At 39.2% G+C, this 21618-nt stretch overlaps 1 protein-coding gene across 6 annotated transcripts in view; it reads left to right on the forward strand.

Annotated features, from left to right (window-relative positions):
• The window catches only part of MED1 (mediator complex subunit 1), a 42016-nt gene that overhangs the window by 10227 nt on the left and 10171 nt on the right, over nt 1-21618 (forward strand). For 3 of the 6 annotated variants that reach the window (XM_013979754.2, XM_021067050.1, XM_021067049.1), the window contains exons 3-16: nt 547-798; nt 3037-3143; nt 6375-6453; nt 9178-9232; nt 9337-9469; nt 10179-10207; nt 12089-12160; nt 13269-13343; nt 14174-14247; nt 15315-15404; nt 16983-17094; nt 17872-17996; nt 18258-18376; nt 19367-19568. In XM_013979754.2, coding sequence (XP_013835208.1) covers nt 774-798; nt 3037-3143; nt 6375-6453; nt 9178-9232; nt 9337-9469; nt 10179-10207; nt 12089-12160; nt 13269-13343; nt 14174-14247; nt 15315-15404; nt 16983-17094; nt 17872-17996; nt 18258-18376; nt 19367-19568 — 1297 coding nt within the window. In that variant the 5' untranslated portion in view covers nt 547-773. Of the gene's footprint in view, nt 1-525; nt 799-856; nt 1082-3036; nt 3144-6374; nt 6454-9177; nt 9233-9336; nt 9470-10178; nt 10208-12088; nt 12161-13268; nt 13344-14173; nt 14248-15314; nt 15405-16982; nt 17095-17871; nt 17997-18257; nt 18377-19366; nt 19569-21618 lie in introns of those variants that run through there. The other 3 variants (XM_013979755.2, XM_005653933.3, XM_021067048.1) reach the window with 3 other exon arrangements.

A 21618-nucleotide genomic window follows, 5' to 3' on the forward strand; every position in this document is an offset into this window, starting at 1 on the left:
CACCACAGCAGCCACTATCGCTGGTGCAGTGACAACCCCGATCCTTAACCCCATCCTTAACCCACCGCCACAAGGGAACTCCACATACAGGTTATTCTCAATCCCAAATCTCCTAGGTCTTCAAAAACATTTAATTGCTCAAGAAAAATACTTCAGTAATTAAAAAGAAAATTAGGTAATGGAAATTAAGTGTACTGGGCTAGCTTGGGACGTCGGGTTACAAAGAACCACCATCTTTTAAAAGGATATTCTAGTTTCTCAGGAAAGTGTATTACATTTAATAAGATATTTCTGACACCAACATCGAGAAAGCTAGTCTTTCAGTAAGTGGACCTGGGAATTTTAATTTGAGAGGTGCTTACACGCCAAAACGAAAGTGCTAATTTCTGCTCAGGAAGCGAGCAACACCAAACAGCAAACCCCATACCTAGCGCCAGAGAAGTCTGACAACAACCGAGAGATAGGGTGGAAAGAATCTCGCGAGATGCAACGTATTAACCATTTTTCGCGATATTTTGTGCCCAGCCCTTTTCCTCTCTCTTGCAGGATCGCGCTTAATCTCGCGATCTTTGGGAAGTTCCGTTGGGGAAGATGGCGGCGGCCGCGAGCACCCTTCTCTTCTTGCCGCCGGGGACTTCAGACTGAACCTTCCCGGGAAGAGTGGGGACTGCTGGTGCCCTGCGTCCCGGGAGCCTGCACCAACTTGGTTCCTCCATTAGTGGTGGGGAAGGGCTTATCCTCTTGTGTAGGACTCAGGCCCTCCCGCTGTCAGGATGAAGGCTCAGGGGGAAACCGAGGGTGAGTGACTGAGGGGGAAAGCAGGGGGCGGGACACAGCTGGGGGAGCCAATCTCTGGGAGGAGCTGGGGGGCCGATTCCTCCGCGGGGGCCACTCTTCCGAGGGCGCAGAGTCTAGGAGGCGGGATATGTGTGAGTTTTAGATTCTGACTGTCTTCCCTGGTGCTGATGAGCTTCGACTTTGGGGAGATGGGGGCTCCCAACTTCTGTGAAGGTTTCCAGCTTAGCTAGGGGCAATCATTTGGGCCTTAGGGCATTTTTATCCTAAAGCGATGGGAGACCTGGTGAGTGAATGTAAAACTTGCTTGTTCCGGAATAGTCTGAATGATGACATTAAAACAAAAATACAGAGCTGTATGTCATTGTACTGGAGAATGTTTTGGCGTGAATGAAATTATTGGGTCCTTATATTAAAAGCCAGCAGTTCTCAAGAGTGCCACAGTGTTCAGATGTTGGGCTATTGTATATTTTTTAAATGCGTTGAATTTCAGTCTTTCAATGGCTACACTAAGAACTGCTGAAAAACAACTTCTCTGTATAACCTTACTTAAATTCTCTAAAGTTCCACACTCTAGCTTAAATGCTTCCTTAGTCTTTTGAACATAGTTATGTTAGTACAGCTCACTGTTACTTACCAGTCTTCTCCAATTTACTCTGAACTTTGTAGATTAGGATATTATCTTAGTTATAAATGTTTGATTTGAGCGTTTTGGTAAAGATATAGATCATCAGTCTTCTCAAGGGAAAGAAGGGTGAGTATGTTTTGAAGGAGAGGAAGAAAAAAAGTCTGCTCCTTGGGTGCAGAGGAGTAACAAGTGTAAGCTGGAAATTCGTTGAGGCAGGAATTTTGTCTAGTTTGCTCACTGCTTTATGTCCAGCATGTAAAATAGTGCCTGAGTGAAAGAGTCTCAAAAGTGGGAATTGCTAAACATTTCTCCGGAACTATAAACTGGCTGAAACAGCCCCCAAATCAGTTTTCCAGAAGATGAAGGCATTGGAGGATGGAGTTGAATGTTGATTTAGAAGATGTCACTGCCTCAACCCTGATTGCTAACATTCTTTTCATCTTTCAATGACACCTTTTCTGTAACATCCCCAAAACTAATTATGAACTTTTCTTCCTTTGAATTTCAGTAGTAATGTGTCTCAGTTTTTAAGAGCATATCTCAGTTTGCTTGTCACATTAACTCATCCACACCCCCCCACTGCCCCCGCAGATGTCATCTCGGGCATATTGTGTTTTTGCATCACATATTGTTTGTGTCTCCAGCACAGGTCCTTGCCCATGCTGAGCAGTAAGAATTGGGGGAGGTGGGGTGGGGTGGGGTGGGGTTGGATGGCATAGGAGTTTCCTTCACACACTCTCTGGAAGCCATTCTTTTCTACCTTTCTCTTTGCTGGAAACTCATCCTTTAGTCATTGATATCTTGTTCATACAGTTTGAGTTGAATTCAAATAGGAAAAATTTGAATGGCAAATAAAGTCTTTTTTTGATAAGACTTAAAAATCGATGTATTAAAATTATGTGAAAAAATTAAAGTCTGTATTTTCACATTGAAAACCAACTAACCATAGTAAGGCCATGTTCAAATGTATGCTCTACATATATCTTGCAGGGGATTTCACTTGTATCATGAGATTATTTTGTCACTAAATAGTATTCTTGATCCTGAAACAGGATTAGAGATGGTTCTTTTTTTTGTTTCTCATTAAATTTGCTTGCTTTCTTTGAATAGAAAGCAATCCCGTTCTATGTTATTCGTTAGATTAGACCCATAATTTGTGTGTCTTCTTGTTATTAAAAACAAATTCTTGGAGTTCCCGTCATGGCTCAGTGGTTAACGAATCCGACTAGGAACCATGAAGTTGCGGATTCGATCCCTGGCCTTGCTCAGTGGGTTAAGGATCCGGTGTTGCCGTGAGCTGTGGCGTAGGTTGCAGACGTGGCTGGGATCCTGTGTTGCTGTGGCTCTGGCATAGGTTGGCGGCTACAGCTCCAGTTAGACCCCAGCCTGGGAACCTCCATGTGCCGCGAGGGTGCGGCCCTAGAAAAGACAGAAAGGCAAAAATAAATAAATAAATAAAAAATAAAAACAAACTGTATGTTTTGAAGTAAACGGTATTGAAAAGATGTCAACTGAGTTCTTAGCAGGGTGAAGTATGGGAGTTTCCAAGAAAAACTGTGGAAAGTCTTGATCAAAGAAGAGTTGCTAATGATGTTTTCTGGTTTATATCTTAGAGTCCGAAAAGCTGAGTAAGATGAGTTCTCTCTTGGAACGGCTCCATGCAAAATTTAACCAAAATAGACCTTGGAGTGAAACCATTAAGCTTGTGCGTCAAGTCATGGTGAGGATTGTGGTGAAGTGGATAAAGTGTGTTTAGATTTAATAAGCTAAGCTTCTTGTGTAGGCTTTTTCACACTAGTTATTGTGGTGTGTCTTCAGTTTTATTTATCATAAAACATCTGAATATATGGTGGCTTTCAACTTTTAATTTAAGGGTCTGCCTAAGAAGGAGGTGTATTTATAAAATTGTGTTAATCATGAGTTAAAGTACACTGGTACTTTAGGCAAAGGTGCTAATACACCTATAAAGGTGCTAATACACCTGGTATGGAGATTCATTTATTTTTCGCTTCGTATCAAGCTCCTTGATTCTAATGTGATAATACTCTCATTGTATCTATACTACTAGTAGAGTTTGCAATTCTTTTTTTTTTTTTTTGTCTTTTGGGGCCGCATCTGAGGCATATCGAAGTTCCCAGGCTAGGGATCGAATTGGAACTGTAGCCTCTTACAGCCACAGCAGCACAGGATCCCAGCTGCCTCTGTGACCTACACCACAGCTCATGGCAATGCCAGATCCATAACCCACTGAGGGAGGTCAGGGATTGAACCCTTATCCTCATGGATGCTAGTCGGGTTCATTAATCACTGAGCCATGACGGGAACTCCCTACAGTTCATTTTTAATTGACTTCACCTGTTTAGTCTGAGCCCCTCTTTCTCTGTAGCACTCCTTTCCTTCCTGAGTCATTCACCAATATAGGGAGCCCTTAGTTAAATGGAAGACAGGGAGTGGAGGTGGAGGCTGGATGTTTAAAAGTTCATCCGTATGATTCTAGTGGTAGTAAAATGATATAGAGAACCTTACTTCCAATGATTTTAACCTGGGTAATATGGATATGTTCACTTTGTAATAGTTTATGCATCTCTTAAGATTCATATATACTTTTTTTCACGGAAGTTCCCACCCAGGGGTTGAATGTGCCATAGCAGCGACCTAGGCCATTACAGTGATACTGCTGGATCCTAACTCACTGCCCCACAAGGGAAGTCCTCATATATACTTTTCTATATACATATTATACTTCAGTGAAAGTACTCCTTCCTTTATCAAATCTTACGTTAGCTCCAGAGGTAGTATATTTATTAGAGTTTAATGTATCATATTGTGGTCATATCTGTATAGCACTAGTAAAAGAACTGAATTTGCTGTCAAAAGACATATCTTAGGCTTAACTGCAGTACGTCTGTCTACGTGACCTTAGACAAATTATTCTTTCTGACCTCAGTTTCCTCCTCTGGAGACTAGAGACACAGTATCAGTTTGCTTTTTTCGGCTGCCCTGCGGTACATGGAGTTCTTGGGACGGGGATCAAATGCGAGCTGAACTTTAGACCTAAGTGGCAATGCTGGATCCTTTAACCTACTTTGCTGAGCTGGGGATAGAACTCGGGTCCTGTTGCTGCAGAGATGCCGCTGATCCCTTTGTGCCACAGCAGGAACTCCGGTTTGCTTTTTCGCATAGTTTTGTTGTAAGGATCAAATGAGATAATGGACATCAAAATGCCAAGTTTCCAAATGATTTCTGTAAGTAAATTCTCCAAATATCTTCTGGCTCATGATTGTGTACATTAAAGTCTTTTTCTTTTTTTATTTTTTTAAATAAAAAATGGCATTTTTTTTTCAGTCTTTGAGTTCTGAGGATATCATTTTTACTATAGGGAGCCATAGTCTAGATTGAAATAAGGTCTAGGAGTTCCTGTCATGGCTCAGTGGTAATGAACCCGACTACTATCCATAAGGATGCAGGTTTGATCCCAGGCCTCATTCAGTGGGTTAAGGATCCAGCAATGTCATGATCTGTGGTGTAGGTTGCAGACACGGCTCAGATCCCACATGGCTGTGGCATGGGTGGGATTCGGCCCCTAGCCTGGGAACTTCCATATGTCACAGGTACGGCCCTAAAAAGACAAAAGAAAAAGGGTGTAAAAATGATACTGTCATTAGGGAGACCTCATGAGCTAGGGGGATTCCAGGAGATTGCTGGGACCCTACCTTGGGTTATCATTATCTTGGTTTGGACACCATAGCTTCCATTGTCTACTTCTCACTTCTCCAGATTCAGAAACTTAATTTTATTGGTATATTAAAAGACTTTGAAGAGTTTTCAACAACTGACATACAAAAAAAAAAGCTCAGTAGATTAATAAAGGAATTGGAATGTCAGTTTCTTAATTTATAACAGAGGGTTTATCTTTGCTGTTACCAAAATACTGGTATCCATTGTCCAGAGCAATGGACAAGGTTCTTATCTATCCAAAGTACAAAGGAAGCCAGATTATTAATTAATCAGATGTTTGTTTTGTGAGGGTAGAATTAGAGCAATGAGAAATGGATTTAGAGCATTGAAAAGCCTGAAAATCTATCCTAACATCATAAAACTGTTCATACTTCTGGGGATTACACTGGTGCAGAGAGAAACTTCTTCCTGGATAGGGTTAGAAAAACTGCTAAATTTTTTGCTCTTTGGCTTTTTCTGGACTACGTATTCTGTTTCTTAGAGTCAATCTAGTTTGAGTAAGGTCTGGTTGTATTTCTTAAATTACACACGTATCACCATACTAGATTTGGGAATTGTCAAATATGAGCCACCACATTTAACTGAGTGAATCTTAAGATATAATCATTTCTATAGGAAGCTGATTTTATTTATTTATTTTTAAAATTAAAAAAATTTTTTTTGTCTTTTTAGAGCCACACCCGTGGCATATGGAAGTTCCCAGGCTAGGGGTCCAATCAGAGCTACAGCTGCCAGCCTACGCCACAGCCACAGCAATGCCAGATCCAAGCCATGTCTGCGATCTACACCACAGCTCACAGCAACACCGAATCCTTAACCCACTGAGTGAGGCCAGGGATCGAACCTGCAACCTCATGGTTCCTAGTCAGATTTGTTTCCGCTGCACCACAATGGGAACTCCCAGGAAGCTGATTTTATTTATTATGTTTTGATTTTTCCTAATTTTTCCTTATCTTATTTTAGATCTGGAAATAGCTTTTTCTACTTTTCTGTATATGGATGTATACATGTGTGTTAACTTTTCTTCTTTTGGATGGAAGATAGAGTAACAGTTAGGAATCTATAGATTATTTAGGATATATAGAAAGTATAGAGTATATAGACTATACTATAATCTATTGACTACCCTCATTACTAGGATAATGTGTATGTTTACCCAAAACACTATTGGCTTGGTTAATTTTTACCTCAAATGTTTTCTTACATAATACAGGAAAAGAGGGTTGTGATGAGTTCTGGAGGTCACCAGCATTTGGTCAGCTGTTTGGAGACATTGCAGAAAGCTCTCAAAGGTTTGTAAGATTTTTGAAATATGCCGATTTCTTTTAAAAAAAAAAAAAAGGCAAAAACCCAGTTTAGGAAAAACTATTTTATACTTAAGGTAGAAATACAAATTGAGATAGGTCAACCTTCTGTGCTAGGTGTTGCTTTCATTATGGAATTGAAAAAGGCTCTTACCTGAACTTTTGAAGTATTTATTTTTTATTCTGTCTTGGCAGCTCAAAAGATAATTGTTGAAGGGTAACTATAGGATAGTAGTGGAGTTCTTTTGTTTTTTTCTTCACATGTTCTCTCCTAATTTATTCAGTACGAAGATGGACTTTTGGACTCATTTTTACAGTGTTTAGAAAGAATGTTTTCAGGAGTTCCCATTGTGGTGCAGCGGAAAGGAATCCAACTAGGAACCATGAGGTTGCAGGTACGATCCCTGGCCTCACTCAGTGGATTAAGGATCCAGCATTGCCATGAGCTATGGCATAGGTCGCAGACGTGGCTTGGATCTGGCATTGCTGTGTCTGTGGCTGTGGCCAGCAAGTAGAGTTCTGATCTGACCCCTAGCCTGGGAACCTCCATGTGCCGCTGGTGTGGCCCTAAAAAGCAAAAAAAAAAAAGAAAAAAGAAAAAAAGGAAGAATGTTTTCAGGAAAATAAATAAAATTCAAGTCATCAGCTTGATTATTGAAGCTCTTAATCATTACTTCTGTCTGTTTCTGTTTTGCTTTTTTCTTTCTTTTAGGGCTGCACATGCGGCATATGGAAGTTCCCAGGCTAGGGGTCAGATCAGATCTACGCTGGCCTGTACCACAGCAACAGCAATGGCAGATCCAAACTATGTCTGCGACCTACAGCAATGTTGGATCCTTAACCAACTGAGTGAGACCAGGGATTGAACCCACATCCTCATGGATACTAGTCTGGTTTGTTACCGCTGAGTCACAATGGGAACTTCATTTCTGTCTGTTTTTGAAGGAAAATAAAAACAAAAACAGACTTTACTCTGATCAATCACAAATGAATGTGATTTAGCTGAATATTGTTTTGTGGTTGTTGTTTATTTTGCTGAGCTTGCAGCATGTGGAAATTCTCAGGTCTGGGACTGAACTCATGCCACAGCAGTGACCTGAGCCACCGCAGTGACAACAGCAGATCCTAAACCTGCTGTGCCACAAGGGAACTCCTGAATATTGTTTTTTAAATTGTGGTAGACAACACAATGAAGTGAGTGCTATGATTCACTCAAACCAAGGATGGAGTGAGAGGTCAAGGAAGCCCTTATTGAAGATAAGATAGCCAAATTTGGGGAGATAGAAGAAAAGTGCATGTGAGGAAAATGCTCCATATGAATGAAGCAGATGCTCAAAGTGTGAAAAGAAAGCACAGCATAGGGTGAAAAAATTTAAAAAATTAAAATTCTGGGAAAATATATATAAAACAAAATTTACCATTTCAGCGATTTTTAAATGTACTTTCACCTTATTGTATAACCATTACCACCATCTATCTCCAGAACTTTTTCATTTTTCCAGCTGAAACTGTATGCATTCAACAACTCCTCATTTTTCCTCTCCCTAACTCTAGATACCTCCTATAAGTGGAATCAGTATTTATTCTTTTGTGACTGGCTTATTTCACTTAGTGTAACGTCTTCAAGGTTCATCCGTATTGTAGCATATATCAGAATTTCCTTCTTTTTTAAGAAAGCTGAATAATATTGTATTGTATTTACATACTACATTTTGTTCTCACTTTCATCCATTGATGAACATTTAGGTTGTTTCCACCTTTTGGCTCTTGTGGATAGTGCCAGTAGGTTTCTTTTTTTCTTTTTTTTTCTTTAAACAGCCACATTCATGTCATGGAAATTCCCAGGCTAGGGATCAAATTGGAACTGTAGCTGCTAGCCTATACCCCAGCCACCGTAACCCCCGATCTGAGCCACATCTGTGACCTACGCTGCAGCTTGAGGCAACGCTGTATTCATGACCCACTGAGCAAGGCCAAGGATTGAACCCCCATCCTCTTGGGTACTAGTTGGATTCTTAACCCACTGAGCCACGACGGGAACTCCGAATAATGCCGCTATGAACATAGAGATTTATTTCTACACTGTTTTGATGTTAATCTTCCTCATTCTAGCATTAGCAGATAAATATGTCTTCTTTATTTTTTTTAATTTTTTAATTTTTTTTGTTTTTTTTGCTATTTCTTTGGGCCGCTCCCGTGGCATATGGAGGTTCCCAGGCTAGGGGTCCAATTGGAGCTGTAGCCACTGGCCTACGCCAGAGCCACAGCAACGCGGGATCCGAGCCGCGTCTCCAACCTACACCACAGCTCACGGCAACGCCAGATCGTTAACCCACTGAGCAAGGGCAGGGACCAAACCCGCAACCTCATGGTTCCTAGTCGGATTTGTTAACCACTGCGCCACCACGGGAACTCCAAATGTGTCTTCTTTAAATTAAAGGTAACTTGTCTCAAATGAGAAATGAAAAAGAGAGGAGAAGGATCCAATGATTTCTTTTCAAATAGATCTTTTCTTTTTTTGACCATTATTACCACTTAGGTCACAGCTAAGCCTTACCAATGAACTTTGTCCACAGATTATAAGCATTTGAACTACTGAATGTGTTTATAGCTTTAGTAGGATAGATATACTTCTCAGAATGTTTCTGTCTTTGAAGAATACAATTTATTTGGAACATCCTTTGTGATTTCCTCTTTTTCACCTTTTTGTAGTAACATCTTTACCAGCAATGACTGACCGTTTGGAGTCTATAGCAAGACAGAATGGGTAAGTAGTGTATCTGTAGGCAGAAATGTTTAACTTAGTGTTGACTTTGGGTGGCTTTATTTATGTGTCTTCTATTAATTTTTGTTTTGATTTGTTCCTGCTAGACTGGGCTCTCATCTCAGTGCCAGTGGCACTGAATGTTACATCACGTCAGATATGTTCTATGTGGAAGTGCAGTTAGATCCTGCAGGACAGCTTTGTGATGTAAAAGTGGCTCACCATGGGGAGAATCCTGTGGTATGTGTTGTTGATATTTCACTGGAATCTATGGGGTTTACTTAAGGACATTAATTTTAAAAGGAATTGTTGGGGTTTGAAATAGCTTGGGTTTAGTTTTTTTCATGAGCCACTGTAGAGATGATGTGATGGGCTACAACATCAACAGAATGGAATTTAGAATAATCTGGGTCCATCTCTGACATCATCCAAAGGCTTTGATAATAGGAAAGACCAGAGGAACCCTTTCCATTTCATATCAACAAACATGAGCCGCAATTGAACAATAATAGGTGCTGGGCATACAGCTGTAAATAATTTAAAATTCCTATCCTCAAAGAACTTATCATCAAGAAGGACAAATAATCTTGAACTCTCGTCTCTGAAAAACTTTGTAATAGAGATGAATGTAAAATATGTCTAACCAGACAGTTGGATATGGATTTCAAAGATGCCTTTAAAGAGAGGTCCTAATGTTTTAAACAAGCTACTGAAAAGTTGATTCCTTAAAAAACTATTTCATATATTTTGGTCTTGAATTTCCCAATCTAACCCCATGGTTAACCAAGTAGGAAGAAGATGTTTCTAATAATATCCTAATATAAGGACTTTTCTTTAGTTGTAATGTTTTTATTATAAAGCATGTATTATTAATAAAAGAGAAAAACTTTTGATGACTTCAAGGGTTTTAAAGTAGTTTAAAGTTTTAACATAATTTCTTTAATTTCAGAGCTGTCCAGAGCTTGTTCAGCAGCTAAGGTGAGCAAACGACATTTATATTCCCTGGTACTGGCAGATAGCACTGTCCTTTGTAGTTAGGTTTTGAGGATGGTCACAAGTTACTTTTCTGATGAACAAACTTATTTTCTTAGGTTATGATTTTTCAGAGTCTGTACTTCCTCACCTTCAGAATTGACTTAGTTTGATTTCTTACCCAACTCCACCTGTGCCAGGGTTTCACAACCTTGATAATATTAACAATTTGGATTGGGAAATTCTTTACTCTAGGGTTCATTATTGGATGTTTAATGCTAATAGTATCCCTAGTCTCTCACAATTAGTTGTCAGTAATATCTCCTGAGTTATGACAATCAAAAATATCTCCAGATAATGTCAGATGTCCCCTGGAGGGCAAAATCACTCCTGTTAAGAACTACAGATCTCATCTTAGGAATTCTGTGTGGAACAAAAATAATTATTGAATCAGAAAGCTTGAGGAAATTGAGTCTATATCAAGAAAAGAACTCAACTTTGAGAATAATTGTTTTATATTTAAGGTATATGGGTCCCATCATAGTAAAGGGCTAGGCTTGAAGACAGTGTCTTAGTAATTGATGGTTTTTCCAGCTGGCTTATCTTTTCTCCTTGAATGGCAATTTCCTTGCTTAAATTTAAATCCAGAATTAACTTTCTGGGAATTTGAGAAAGTCATTACAGCAGTGTTATGATTTAAATGTAGTAAAATTATTAGATATTATATGGAGGTATCTTAGGGTGTTAATATTGAAGAAATAAGTTTTATGCCCAGTCTTCTCAAGGATCACTTTGATATCCTTATAGGCAAATATACCATATTTGAAGCAGCTTTGAAAAATTGCAATACAGCAAAAAAAAATAAATTTTTATGATTCCATTAAATCATTAAGTCCAGCAAAGGTGTATTACCAGAATAATCCAGGAAGTCAGTATTTCTGGTTCTAATGTGACGTAGGAGACATACCAATTTATGAATTGGTGGTTTTCTAAGGTTAATTTGTAGGCAGTTTGAAAGTAGGAACCTTAGAAGGAATATTAGCCTTTACCTGGTGTTTTTAATCACTTTGTATAGATGGTAATTTTAAGCTAGGGAATATGTTTTGCTGCTGCTCTTGTTTCCTTTTACTGTCTTCATGGCACTTGGGGCAGTGTTTAATAAATTTCTTATCAGGTACCTGACATTGTCAGAGAAATTTAGCTTTCAAGAGACTTTTTTTTTAAGTTTGAAAAACAATGTAGAGCGTTAGAATGGTTGAGTTATGTTGGATTCCTAAATCTGCCCACAAATGCTCATTTGACTAGGAATCCATGCTGAATATTGTGTTCTAGGAAGCCAGGGTTCATGCCAATCGTTTCTTTTTCCTGGGATAAATCTAGTCATAGGAACATTTTGGAATATGTGGCTTGCCTCGACGGTATCCATTCCCCTTTTCCTTAGGTCTGTTATCTGTCCCAGTGTTCATTTTCCTTTTCCGCTCTAATGTTGCCATATACTCGCATTTTCTCTCAATGAAAAGTTTTTTTTTTTTTTTTCCTCCTGACACCCAGTCATCTGTTACAAATTAAAAGGAAAAGAACGTGATTTATTTAAGCCAAGTCTCATTACTTAGGAGTGAACTATACATGAATTACCAGGTCTTTTTGACTATCTTTTGTACTGCTTATTAGCCCTTTGTCCAGAAAAATGGGGAAGAGAAAGGAAAACCATTACATTTTCTTTTGCTATTTTTGATTGATTCTAGAAAACTTTGAGGGGAAAAGAGAAAAGCCAATTAAGGTTAGTTTTGTATAGCCATGATTTTTGGTACTTTGCTGGTAAGATTGAATAGTAATTGTATGTTTTTTATTTTCCTCTCTTTCCCCTCTTCCCTGAACTCCTTATAGGGAAAAAAATTTTGATGAATTTTCTAAGCACCTTAAGGGTCTTGTTAATCTGTATAACCTTCCAGGGGACAAGTAAGTATTTTTATTTTTTGCTTTTGTTGAAAAAAATCAGTATAAATCTATAATTATCTTGTGCTTAAAAATTTGCCATGTCTTCTGCCCTAGTTCATTTGTGATTTCTACTCATACTAACAATCTGGATCTCAGCTTCCAACTTAATATGTTTTAAAGGTATTTTAAATAAACATTTGCATTAATGGATTATAGTACTAAAGGATAGGCTATAATCCTTGAGATGTCTTCAACATATTGATTTTTAGGATGAAAGAAATTGTTATGAAACTGGATTATCATTTTTACATTTTTGTTTTATTTTTTTCTTTCTTGGCTGAAGCTGAAGCATGTAGAAGTTTCTGGGCCAGGGATCAAACCTACATTGCAATTTTGATTTGTACCACAACTGTGGCAATGCCAGAACCTTAACCTGCTATGCCGTAAGGGAACGTCCTATCATTTTTAGATTTAACTTACTTGGATTCTGTTAACCTGCTTGGCTCTTTTAAATAGAGATAAAAATTAGTTTTGGTGGGAGTTCCCATTGTGGCTCAGCAGTAATGAACCCAGTTGGTATCCTTGAGGATGCAGGTTCGATCCCTGGCCTGGCTCAGTGGGTTAAGGATCTGGCATTGCCGCGAGCTGTGCTTTAGGTGGCAGCTATAGCTCCCATTCCACCCCTAGTTTGTAAACTTCCATGTGCCTCAGCTGTGGCCCTAAAAAGATTTAAGAAAAAAAAAATAGCTTTGATAGATCATTACTGATTTTTTGGTAACATTTAAAGTTTTTTTTTTGTTTTTGTTTTTTCTCTTTTTTGGTTGCACCTATGGTATGTGGAAGTTCCCGGGCCAGGGATTGAATCCAAGCCTCAGCTGCCACCTGTGCTACAGCCATGGCAATGCCAGATCCTTAACCTACTGCATTGGGCCAGGGATTGAACCTGCACCACTAGGGAGACAGAGACAATGCTGGATCAGTAACCCACTGTGCCACATCAGGAACTCTTTTTTTTTTTAATATTTTAATTGCCTCCAAGGTAGATTTCCTCTCTAGGCTTTCAATGTTTCTGTGCGTGTATGCATATTTTTCAGCTATTTAATTCTTGTTTTGTTTATTTACTTCCTAGCAAACTGAAGACTAAAATGTACTTGGCTCTCCAAAGCTTAGAACAGGATCTATCTAAAATGGCAGTTATGTATTGGTAAGATTGTCTAAGATGTCAATTCTGTTTGACCCTTCAGAGTTCTTAACGGTTTTCATCTATGGGTTACGAGGCTACTTGTTTTTTTTAAAATACATATACGGGGTGTGTGTGTGTGTGTGTGTAATGTATATGTGTATGTATATGTATAGATGTATATTACTATACATTCACAATTTACCTACATTATACATCTTGTCCACCTCTTTCACTTCCCACATGATTGCATGCATTCCATTCTCTTTTCTTTTTTTGTATTTTTTTTTTTTTTTTTTTTTTTTTTTGGTTTGTTTTTGTTAAGGGCCATACCTGTGGGATATGGAAGTTCCCAGGCTAGGGGTCGAATTGGAGCTGCAGCTGCCAGTCTATACTACAGCTACAGCAACTTGGTATCCGAGCCACATCTGTGACCTACATCACAGCTCACAGCAGCGCTGGATCCTTAATCCACTGAGTGAGGCCAGGCTTCAAACCCACGTCCTTATGGATGCTAGTCAGATTTGTTAACCTCTGAGCCATGATGGGAACTCCCCATTTTCTGATTATCAGCACACCTTAGTTGCTGGTTGTCATCCCAGAGGCTTTGTCAGAAGACATTTCAAACCTAGCCTCCCTTCTGATAAATAATAGTGTAGTTGTAATTTTTGTTCACTGTGTTACATACTGGCATATCCTTGGAAATATCCCCTTCACTTTGGAAGTGAAGTACAATTGTTATATGCCCAAGTACAAGACTGGGTTATAAGATGTTTAAGAGCTGAACTCATTATCACACTTTGCCCTAATACCTTCAGGGTTTAAATACAAGCAAACAGATCTTTGTCTTGCAGGAAAGCAACTAATGCTGGTCCCTTGGATAAGATTCTTCATGGAAGTGTTGGCTATCTCACTCCAAGAAGTGGGGGTATGTGATCCTATCTTGCCTATTTAGAAAAATGTCTAATTTTAGAAACCTGAAATTTCACTTTGAGTTTATAGGCGAGGGATCACCAGTCAATTGTGGTGGCTTTCTTTTTTTTTTTTTTTAATTTTTAATTTTTTTTCTTTTTCATCTGCCCCCATGGCATACGGAAGTTCCTGGTTCAGGGATTGAATCCGAGCCTCAGCTGTGAACTACACTGCAGCTGCAGCAGTGCTGGTTCCTTAACCCACTGCTCTGGGCTGGGGATCAAACTGGCATCTCCACAGAGACAAGCTGGGTCATTGACCCACTGTGCCACAGTGGGGACTCATTTTCTAATTATTTAATTGAAATATAGTTGTTTTACAATGTTGTATTAGTTTCTAGAATAGCAAAGTGATTCATTTGTGTGTGTATTCCTTTTAGCTATAGTTTATAAGATATTGAATATAGTTCCATGTACTATACAGTAGCACTTTGTTGTTTATCTATTTTATTTGTGGTAGTTTGTATCTGCTGATCCTAAATTCCTAATTTATCCCTTCCTCTTTTTTTTTTTTTTTTTTTTTTTGTCTTTTGTCTTTTTAGGGCCGCACTCATGGCATATGGAGGTTTCCAGGCGAGGGGTCCAATCGGAGCTTTAGCCGCTGGCCGGTGCCAGAGCCACAGCAATGCAGGATCTGAGCCTTGTGTGCGACCTACACCATAGCTCATGGCAACGCCAGATCCTTAACCCACTGAGTGAGGCCAGGGATTGAACCCACAACCTCATGGTTCCTAGTCGGATTCATTTCTGCCACGCCACAATGGGAACTCCTCATTTGTGTATTTTCTTAATGGTTTCTGAGGTGTCCACATCCACCCTCCTCTAGTTTGTTTTTTTTTTTAAATGTGCAAAAAGTTGTTGTCACTAGAATCAGTACTTACAATTCTGTTATATTTCATAAACTCTTTTGGATCATGAGTGCTCATCTGAAACTATTTTCTTATATATAGGTTTATAGGAATGGGAATGTTTTTATTTGTAATTTACTTGACAAAAAAGTGATAATAAGTTTTATCTTTCATAGGTCATTTAATGAACTTGAAGTATTATGCCTCTCCTTCTGACCTACTGGATGATAAGACCACATCCCCTATCATTTTGCATGAGAATAATGGTAAGACTTGAACTATGAAATAACTGAAGGTTCTTACTCAGTGTTTAAAAAATACTTTAAAAAATTTGAATGCCCAGGCCTGCCTGTAGTTTATGGTTTGCTACTCCCAAATGAATTTGCCTTCGCTACCAAAGTTTTACATTTCTGCTAGAGTTTGCATCTAATGTGTACTCATATGTACACATTATATGTACACATACATACAATAAAAACAGTCTTTTTGAGTAAGTGAATGAATGCATGAATGAAAAGATATAAACCATCTGATATGAAACAATCTCCTTTAATCATTATTTAAAGGTAGAGAAATTAGCTAAGTTACCAAAGAATTAAAATAATGGATCTTACTTTGTATTTGCCCTTAGCACACTAAAACATAATGAGAAATGGCCTGATAACTCATTTGGTCACCTTTTCATTTCAACCACTGACTGTCCTATAATCATAATTCTATTTAAATATGCATTTTAAAGTTGAAGAGAATAAGATATTGGTAATGAGCCTTTAAAAAATTCTTTTTCGGGAGTTCCCATCATGGCTCAGTGGTTAACAAATCCAACTAGGAACCATGAGGTTGCGGGTTTGATCCCTGGCCTAACTCAGTGGGTTAAGGATCCGGCGTTGCTGTGAACTGTGGTGTAGGTCACAGACTCGGCTTGGATCCTGTGTTGCTGTGGCTCTGGTGTAGGCTGGCAGCTACAGCTCCAATTAGACCCCTAGCCTGGGAACCTCCATATGCTGCAGGAGCAGCCCTAGAAAAGGCAAAAAAAAAAAAAAAAATTTTTCCTTGGAGTTTCCATTGTGGCTCAGTGGATTAAGGACCCAACATTGTCTCTGTGAGGATTCAGGTTTGATCCCTGGCCCGTCTCAGTGGGTTAAGGATCCAACGTTGCCATAAGCTGCAGCATAGGCTGAAGCTGTAGCTATGATTTGACCCCTGGTCCAGGTAATTCTGTATGCTATGGGTGTAGCAGTAAAAAGAAAAAAAAATTTTTTTCCCTTTGCACTGCCTTGTTTCCTATTTTGTTTTATTTACTGACAGAGAAATATGTTTGGTTAGGAAGATAACTCTAGCATTTCTAAGTTATATTGGTATTATAGTATCTATCAACAAATTAGGGCTCATGAATTATACAGAAGTTAGCTTTTCTTTTTTTCTTTTTTTTAATTTTTGGCTGCCCTGTGGCACGTGGAGCTCCCAGGCCAGGGATCAGATCTGAGCTGCAGTCTTGACCTGAGCTGCAGCTGTGGCAATGACGATCCTTTAACGCACTGTGCTGGGCTGGGAATCGAACCCACATTCCAGCACTCCCAAGATGCTGCCAATCTTGTTTGGCCACAGCAGGAGCTCCTTTTTTCTTTCTTTTTTTTTTTTAATGTTAAGTTCCTTATGGAGTTCCTGCTATGGCACAATGGGTTAAGGATCTGTCATTGCTGCAGCAGTGGCATAGGTCATAGCTGCATCTTGGATTTGATCCCTTGCCTTGGAACTTCCACATGCCAAGAATGTGGACAAAAAAAAAAGATTCTTATAATTTTGTTACTTTGGAGAAAACCTTTTTTCTTTCCTTTTCCCAGTTCCTCGATCTTTGGGCATGAATGCATCAGTGACAATTGAAGGAACATCTGCTATGTATAAACTCCCAATTGCACCATTAATTATGGGGTCTCATCCAGTTGACAACAAATGGTAAGTTATATATAATTCTCGAGTAGTAAAGTCCAGTTTTTCAACTTTAAGCCCAGTATGAAACAGGTATTACTTTCACTTGGCTTTACCCCCAACTTGACTTTCTAGAAATGGGCTTTTTGTTTTAGCCATTTAATTTCTTTTCAGTATCTGAATGTTCCTCTTTGAAGCCTGCTCATAGAACACATTCTTATCCTAAGAGAGAAAGAAGAGAACTATGCTATTCTCACTGGTTTAATGATTGCTCTATGAGATTTTCTTTCTTTCTTCCTTCTTTTTTTTTGGTCTTTTTACCTTTTCTAGGGCTGCACCTGTGACATATCGAGGTTCCCAGGCTAGGGATCTAATCCAAGCTGCAGCTGCTGGCCTACACCACGGCCACAGAAACACGGGATCTGAGCTGCTTCTTCGCCCTACACCACAGCTCACGGCAACACCAGAGCCTTAACCCAGGCGTCAAACCCACAAGCTCATGGTTCCTAGTCGGATTCGTTAACCACTGAGCCATGATAGGAACTCCTATATGGGATTTTCTTAAGGGACTTTATGTTGATTTGGAGTTATGCTGGAGTAATAATAGAGAACATGCCTCAGGATAGATATTTGATAAAATACTCAAGGGTTAACAAATAGGGTATTCTGGAATTGGGGGAAAGAAGTTCAGAGAGTGAGTTTTTGATAGTCTTTGAGAGTATACAGATATGTCTAAGGATGGGTGTTTAGCTTTTTCATTTTCATATCAGTTCAAAAATTCCAATCCTCCACTTTTTTTTTAAGGACTCCCTCCTTTTCCTCAATCACCAGTGCCAACAGTGTTGATCTTCCTGCCTGTTTCTTCTTGAAATTTCCCCAGCCAATCCCAGTATCTAGAGCATTTGTTCAGAAACTTCAGAACTGCACAGGTGAGTTTTAAGAAGCATCAGGAGCTAACAATTGTTGTAAATGTTAAAAGCAGACTTCAGCTGAAGATTATGTTAGACCTCTTTTCACTTTTGTAGGCCTCAGAAAGCTACTGTATAGATGTCATGGTGCTTTGTACTAGTAAATGCTTAGTAACTACTTTCTGAATAAATGAATGAATGAAATAAAACTCATGAAGGGAAGACTGAGCTGTCAACATCTTCATCTTATTGTAATCATTATATTGATATTTGTCTCTCCAGGAATTCCTTTGTTTGAAACCCAGCCAACTTATGTACCCCTTTATGAACTGATCACTCAGTTTGAACTGTCAAAGGACCCTGACCCTGTACCTTTGAATCATAACATGCGATTTTATGCTGTAAGTAAGGCTGTATGGATTGTTGTAGATTCCTTTTTGTTTGTTTGTTTTTAGGGCTGTACCTGAAGTGTATGGAAGTTCCTGGGCTAGGGGTCACATCAGAGCTGCAACTGCCAGCCTGTGTCACAGCCACAGCAATGCTAGATCTGAGCTGCATCTGTGACATATGCTGTAGTTTGTGGCAATGCCGGATCCTTAACCTACTGAGTGAGCCCAGGAAATCAAACCCGCGTCCTCATGGATACTAAGTCAGGTTCTTAACCCACTGAACCACAACGGGAACTCCTGTAGATGACTTTTGAATCAGAATCTTCCTTTTATAGGATTATTGAGGTCATATGACATTCTTTTGCACTGCTGGATCATGTCCTATTTCCTCAGTCAGGTGAGAAAGTATAGAAATCTCTGAAACATGCTGAAGAAATAGCATAAGCTTCTAAGTCAGGAAACTGTACATTTCATTGTTGAAATTTCAGTAAGTATGGTATTCTGGGGAGTTCCTGCAGTGTCACAGAGGGTTAAGGATCCAGTGTTCCAGAAGCTGTAGGGTAGGTCACAGGGAAGAAAGTGTTGGAATGAATAAGAAAAATTTTAAAACCACATGTGAACTTGAATTTACTTGAATGATTGATAATAGTCTAAAGTAATAGTTCCCAAATTATGGTTCTATTTTAACTATGTAGGGTGTTTCATTAAAAATAGATTTTGTAGTTACAACTCATAGGTCTTTTTTATGCAGATTTCTGAGGTAATTTTTATGTTAGAGGTTGGGAAACCACTAGCTAGCAGAACATTTACCAAAAAAGGGACTTTTCAGCCCAGTGAATAATTGGCATTTAATATCAGCTGACCAAAGAATTCACTATGGAGCTTTATTATTCAGCAAGAAGTTGCAGATTTTTGAGGAGTAGGGTTATTTCCAGGATAGTTCGTGATTGGAATACAATGGGTGAATAAATAGCATTTATTTCTTTTCTTCTTTTTGCCTAGGCTCTTCCAGGTCAGCAACACTGCTATTTTCTCAACAAAGATGCTCCTCTTCCAGATGGTAGAAGTCTACAGGGAACCCTTGTTAGCAAAATCACCTTTCAGCACCCTGGCCGGGTTCCCCTTATCCTGAATCTGATTAGACACCAAGTGGCCTATAACACCCTAATTGGAAGCTGTGTAAAAAGGACTATTCTGAAAGAAGGTACTGCCTTTCCTTTTGATACACTTAATGGTAAATAGAAACTTAGTATTCTAATAGTTCTCTAATTTGGTGGCATATCATATCACCTATGGAGCTTTTAAAACTATAGATATTTGGTTTCTATACCCAAATGAACTTTGTTAGAACCTGTAAGAGGAATTGGGAATCTAGTTTAAGCTCCACAAATAATTTTTTTTTTTTTTTTGCTTGGTTGTTTTTTTTTTTTTTTTTTTTTGTCCTTTTTGCTATTTCTTGGGCCACTCCTGCGGCATATGGAGGTTCCCAGGCTAGGGGTCGAATCGGAGCTATAGCTGCCTGCCTACGCCAGAGCCACAGCAAAGTGGGATCCGAGCCGTGTCTGCGACCTACACCACAGCTCACGGCAACATGGGATCCTTAACCCACTGAGCAAGGCCAGGGATCGACCCGTAACCTCATGGTTCCTAGTCGGATTTGTTAACTACTGAGCCACGACGGGAACTCCTCCACAAATAATTTTAGTGGAACCAATCTGTAAATTGGCATTTGGAAACCACTGGGGAGGTTTGTTTGTTTATGTGATAGATTTATTCTTTTTCTACATGTAGTGATATAATTAGGTACCCTGAGGGCCTGAACCTTGCAGCAGATAATATAAGGTATAACTTGGGGTTCTGTAAGAAAAGAGTTCTTAATATCTGAATTTTAAGTTGTTAGGACAGTACTTCCCACTTTTTAGTCCTGTATATTTCCTCTCCCCATTCTTTGGAGAACTTAATTATATTGCTTAAAAAAGGATGAGACCTGTGTCCTGTCCTTTTTCTTCCAGAATTCTGGAATGCTGTTTTTCCATTTACCATTAGAAAATTTGATATGAATTTTGGCTGCTCTAGTTAACGATCATTAATTTTTTACTTTATATGTAAAGCACTTCACTGATAGAGATGTATCAGTACAAATGGTAGGCAAGAAGAAACAGGGAAGGTAAATAGGAGATGTCTTTTATGGGAATAAGAATTACTTTAGGAGTTCCTGTTGTGGCTCAGTGGTTAACAAACCCGACTAGTAACCATGAGGTTTCAGGTTCAATCCCTGGCCTCGCTCAGTGGGTTAAGGATCTCGAGTTGCTGTGAGCTGTGGTGTAGGTCGAAGACATGGCTCAGATCCTGTGTTGATGTGGCTGTGGCTGTGGCTGTGGCATAGGCCGGCAGCTGTAGTTCCGATTGGACCCCTAGCCTGGGAACTTCCATATGCCGAGGGTGCGGCCCTAAAAAAGACAGAAAGACAAACAAACAGAATTGCTTTAGAAACTAGAAATCTTAGAAAGTTGGAGTAATGACATAGAGCATATGCAAGTGTCTTTATGACCCTTCTATTTCATGTATTTCAGTCCTAGGAGATTTTTCCACATAGCTTCATGGCATTTAAAACTGAGTTTTTGTAAGATAGTTGTGAAATTCTATAGAGAAGCATGCTGTCATACACTTTGGCTTAGAAACTAATGATGACAGTTATTTGGCAATAAATATATCATTTTATTGTATTTTATTTTTTAATTTATGGACGCAGTTGCAGCACATGGAGTTTCCAGGTCAGGGATTAAATCTGAGCCACAGCTGCCAACTTTTGCCATGGCTGTAGTAACACTGGATCCTTTAACCCACTGTACCGGGCTGGGGATCGAACCCGCACTTCTGCAGTGACCTGAGCTGCTGCAGTCAGATTCTTAACCTACTGTTCTACAGTGGGGACTCCTAAATATATCCTTTTAGACCATAGCCCCTACATCCATGCTTATCAAACTATGGAATGTATAGCCAACAGCTGTACACTTGTAGAAAGCAGAGTTTTTGGCAGTGGTTCTGATGTCTGCTTATCAGATAAAATGAGAAACTCCTCTTGGGTATGTTTATTTTCAGAATTTATTTTCATGGCAGGGTGTTTATATCTGCCAAGGACCTTCTCAATTTAGGGATTAAATACCTTCGTTTAAAAGAACTGAAGTTGGAGTTCCCATTGTGGCTCAGTGGGTTAAGAACCTGATATAGTGTTTGTGAGGATGCAGGTTCAA

This window comes from Sus scrofa, chromosome 12 (assembly GCF_000003025.6).
Source record: "Sus scrofa isolate TJ Tabasco breed Duroc chromosome 12, Sscrofa11.1, whole genome shotgun sequence".
In the NCBI taxonomy this organism is placed as follows: Eukaryota; Metazoa; Chordata; class Mammalia; order Artiodactyla; family Suidae; genus Sus; species Sus scrofa.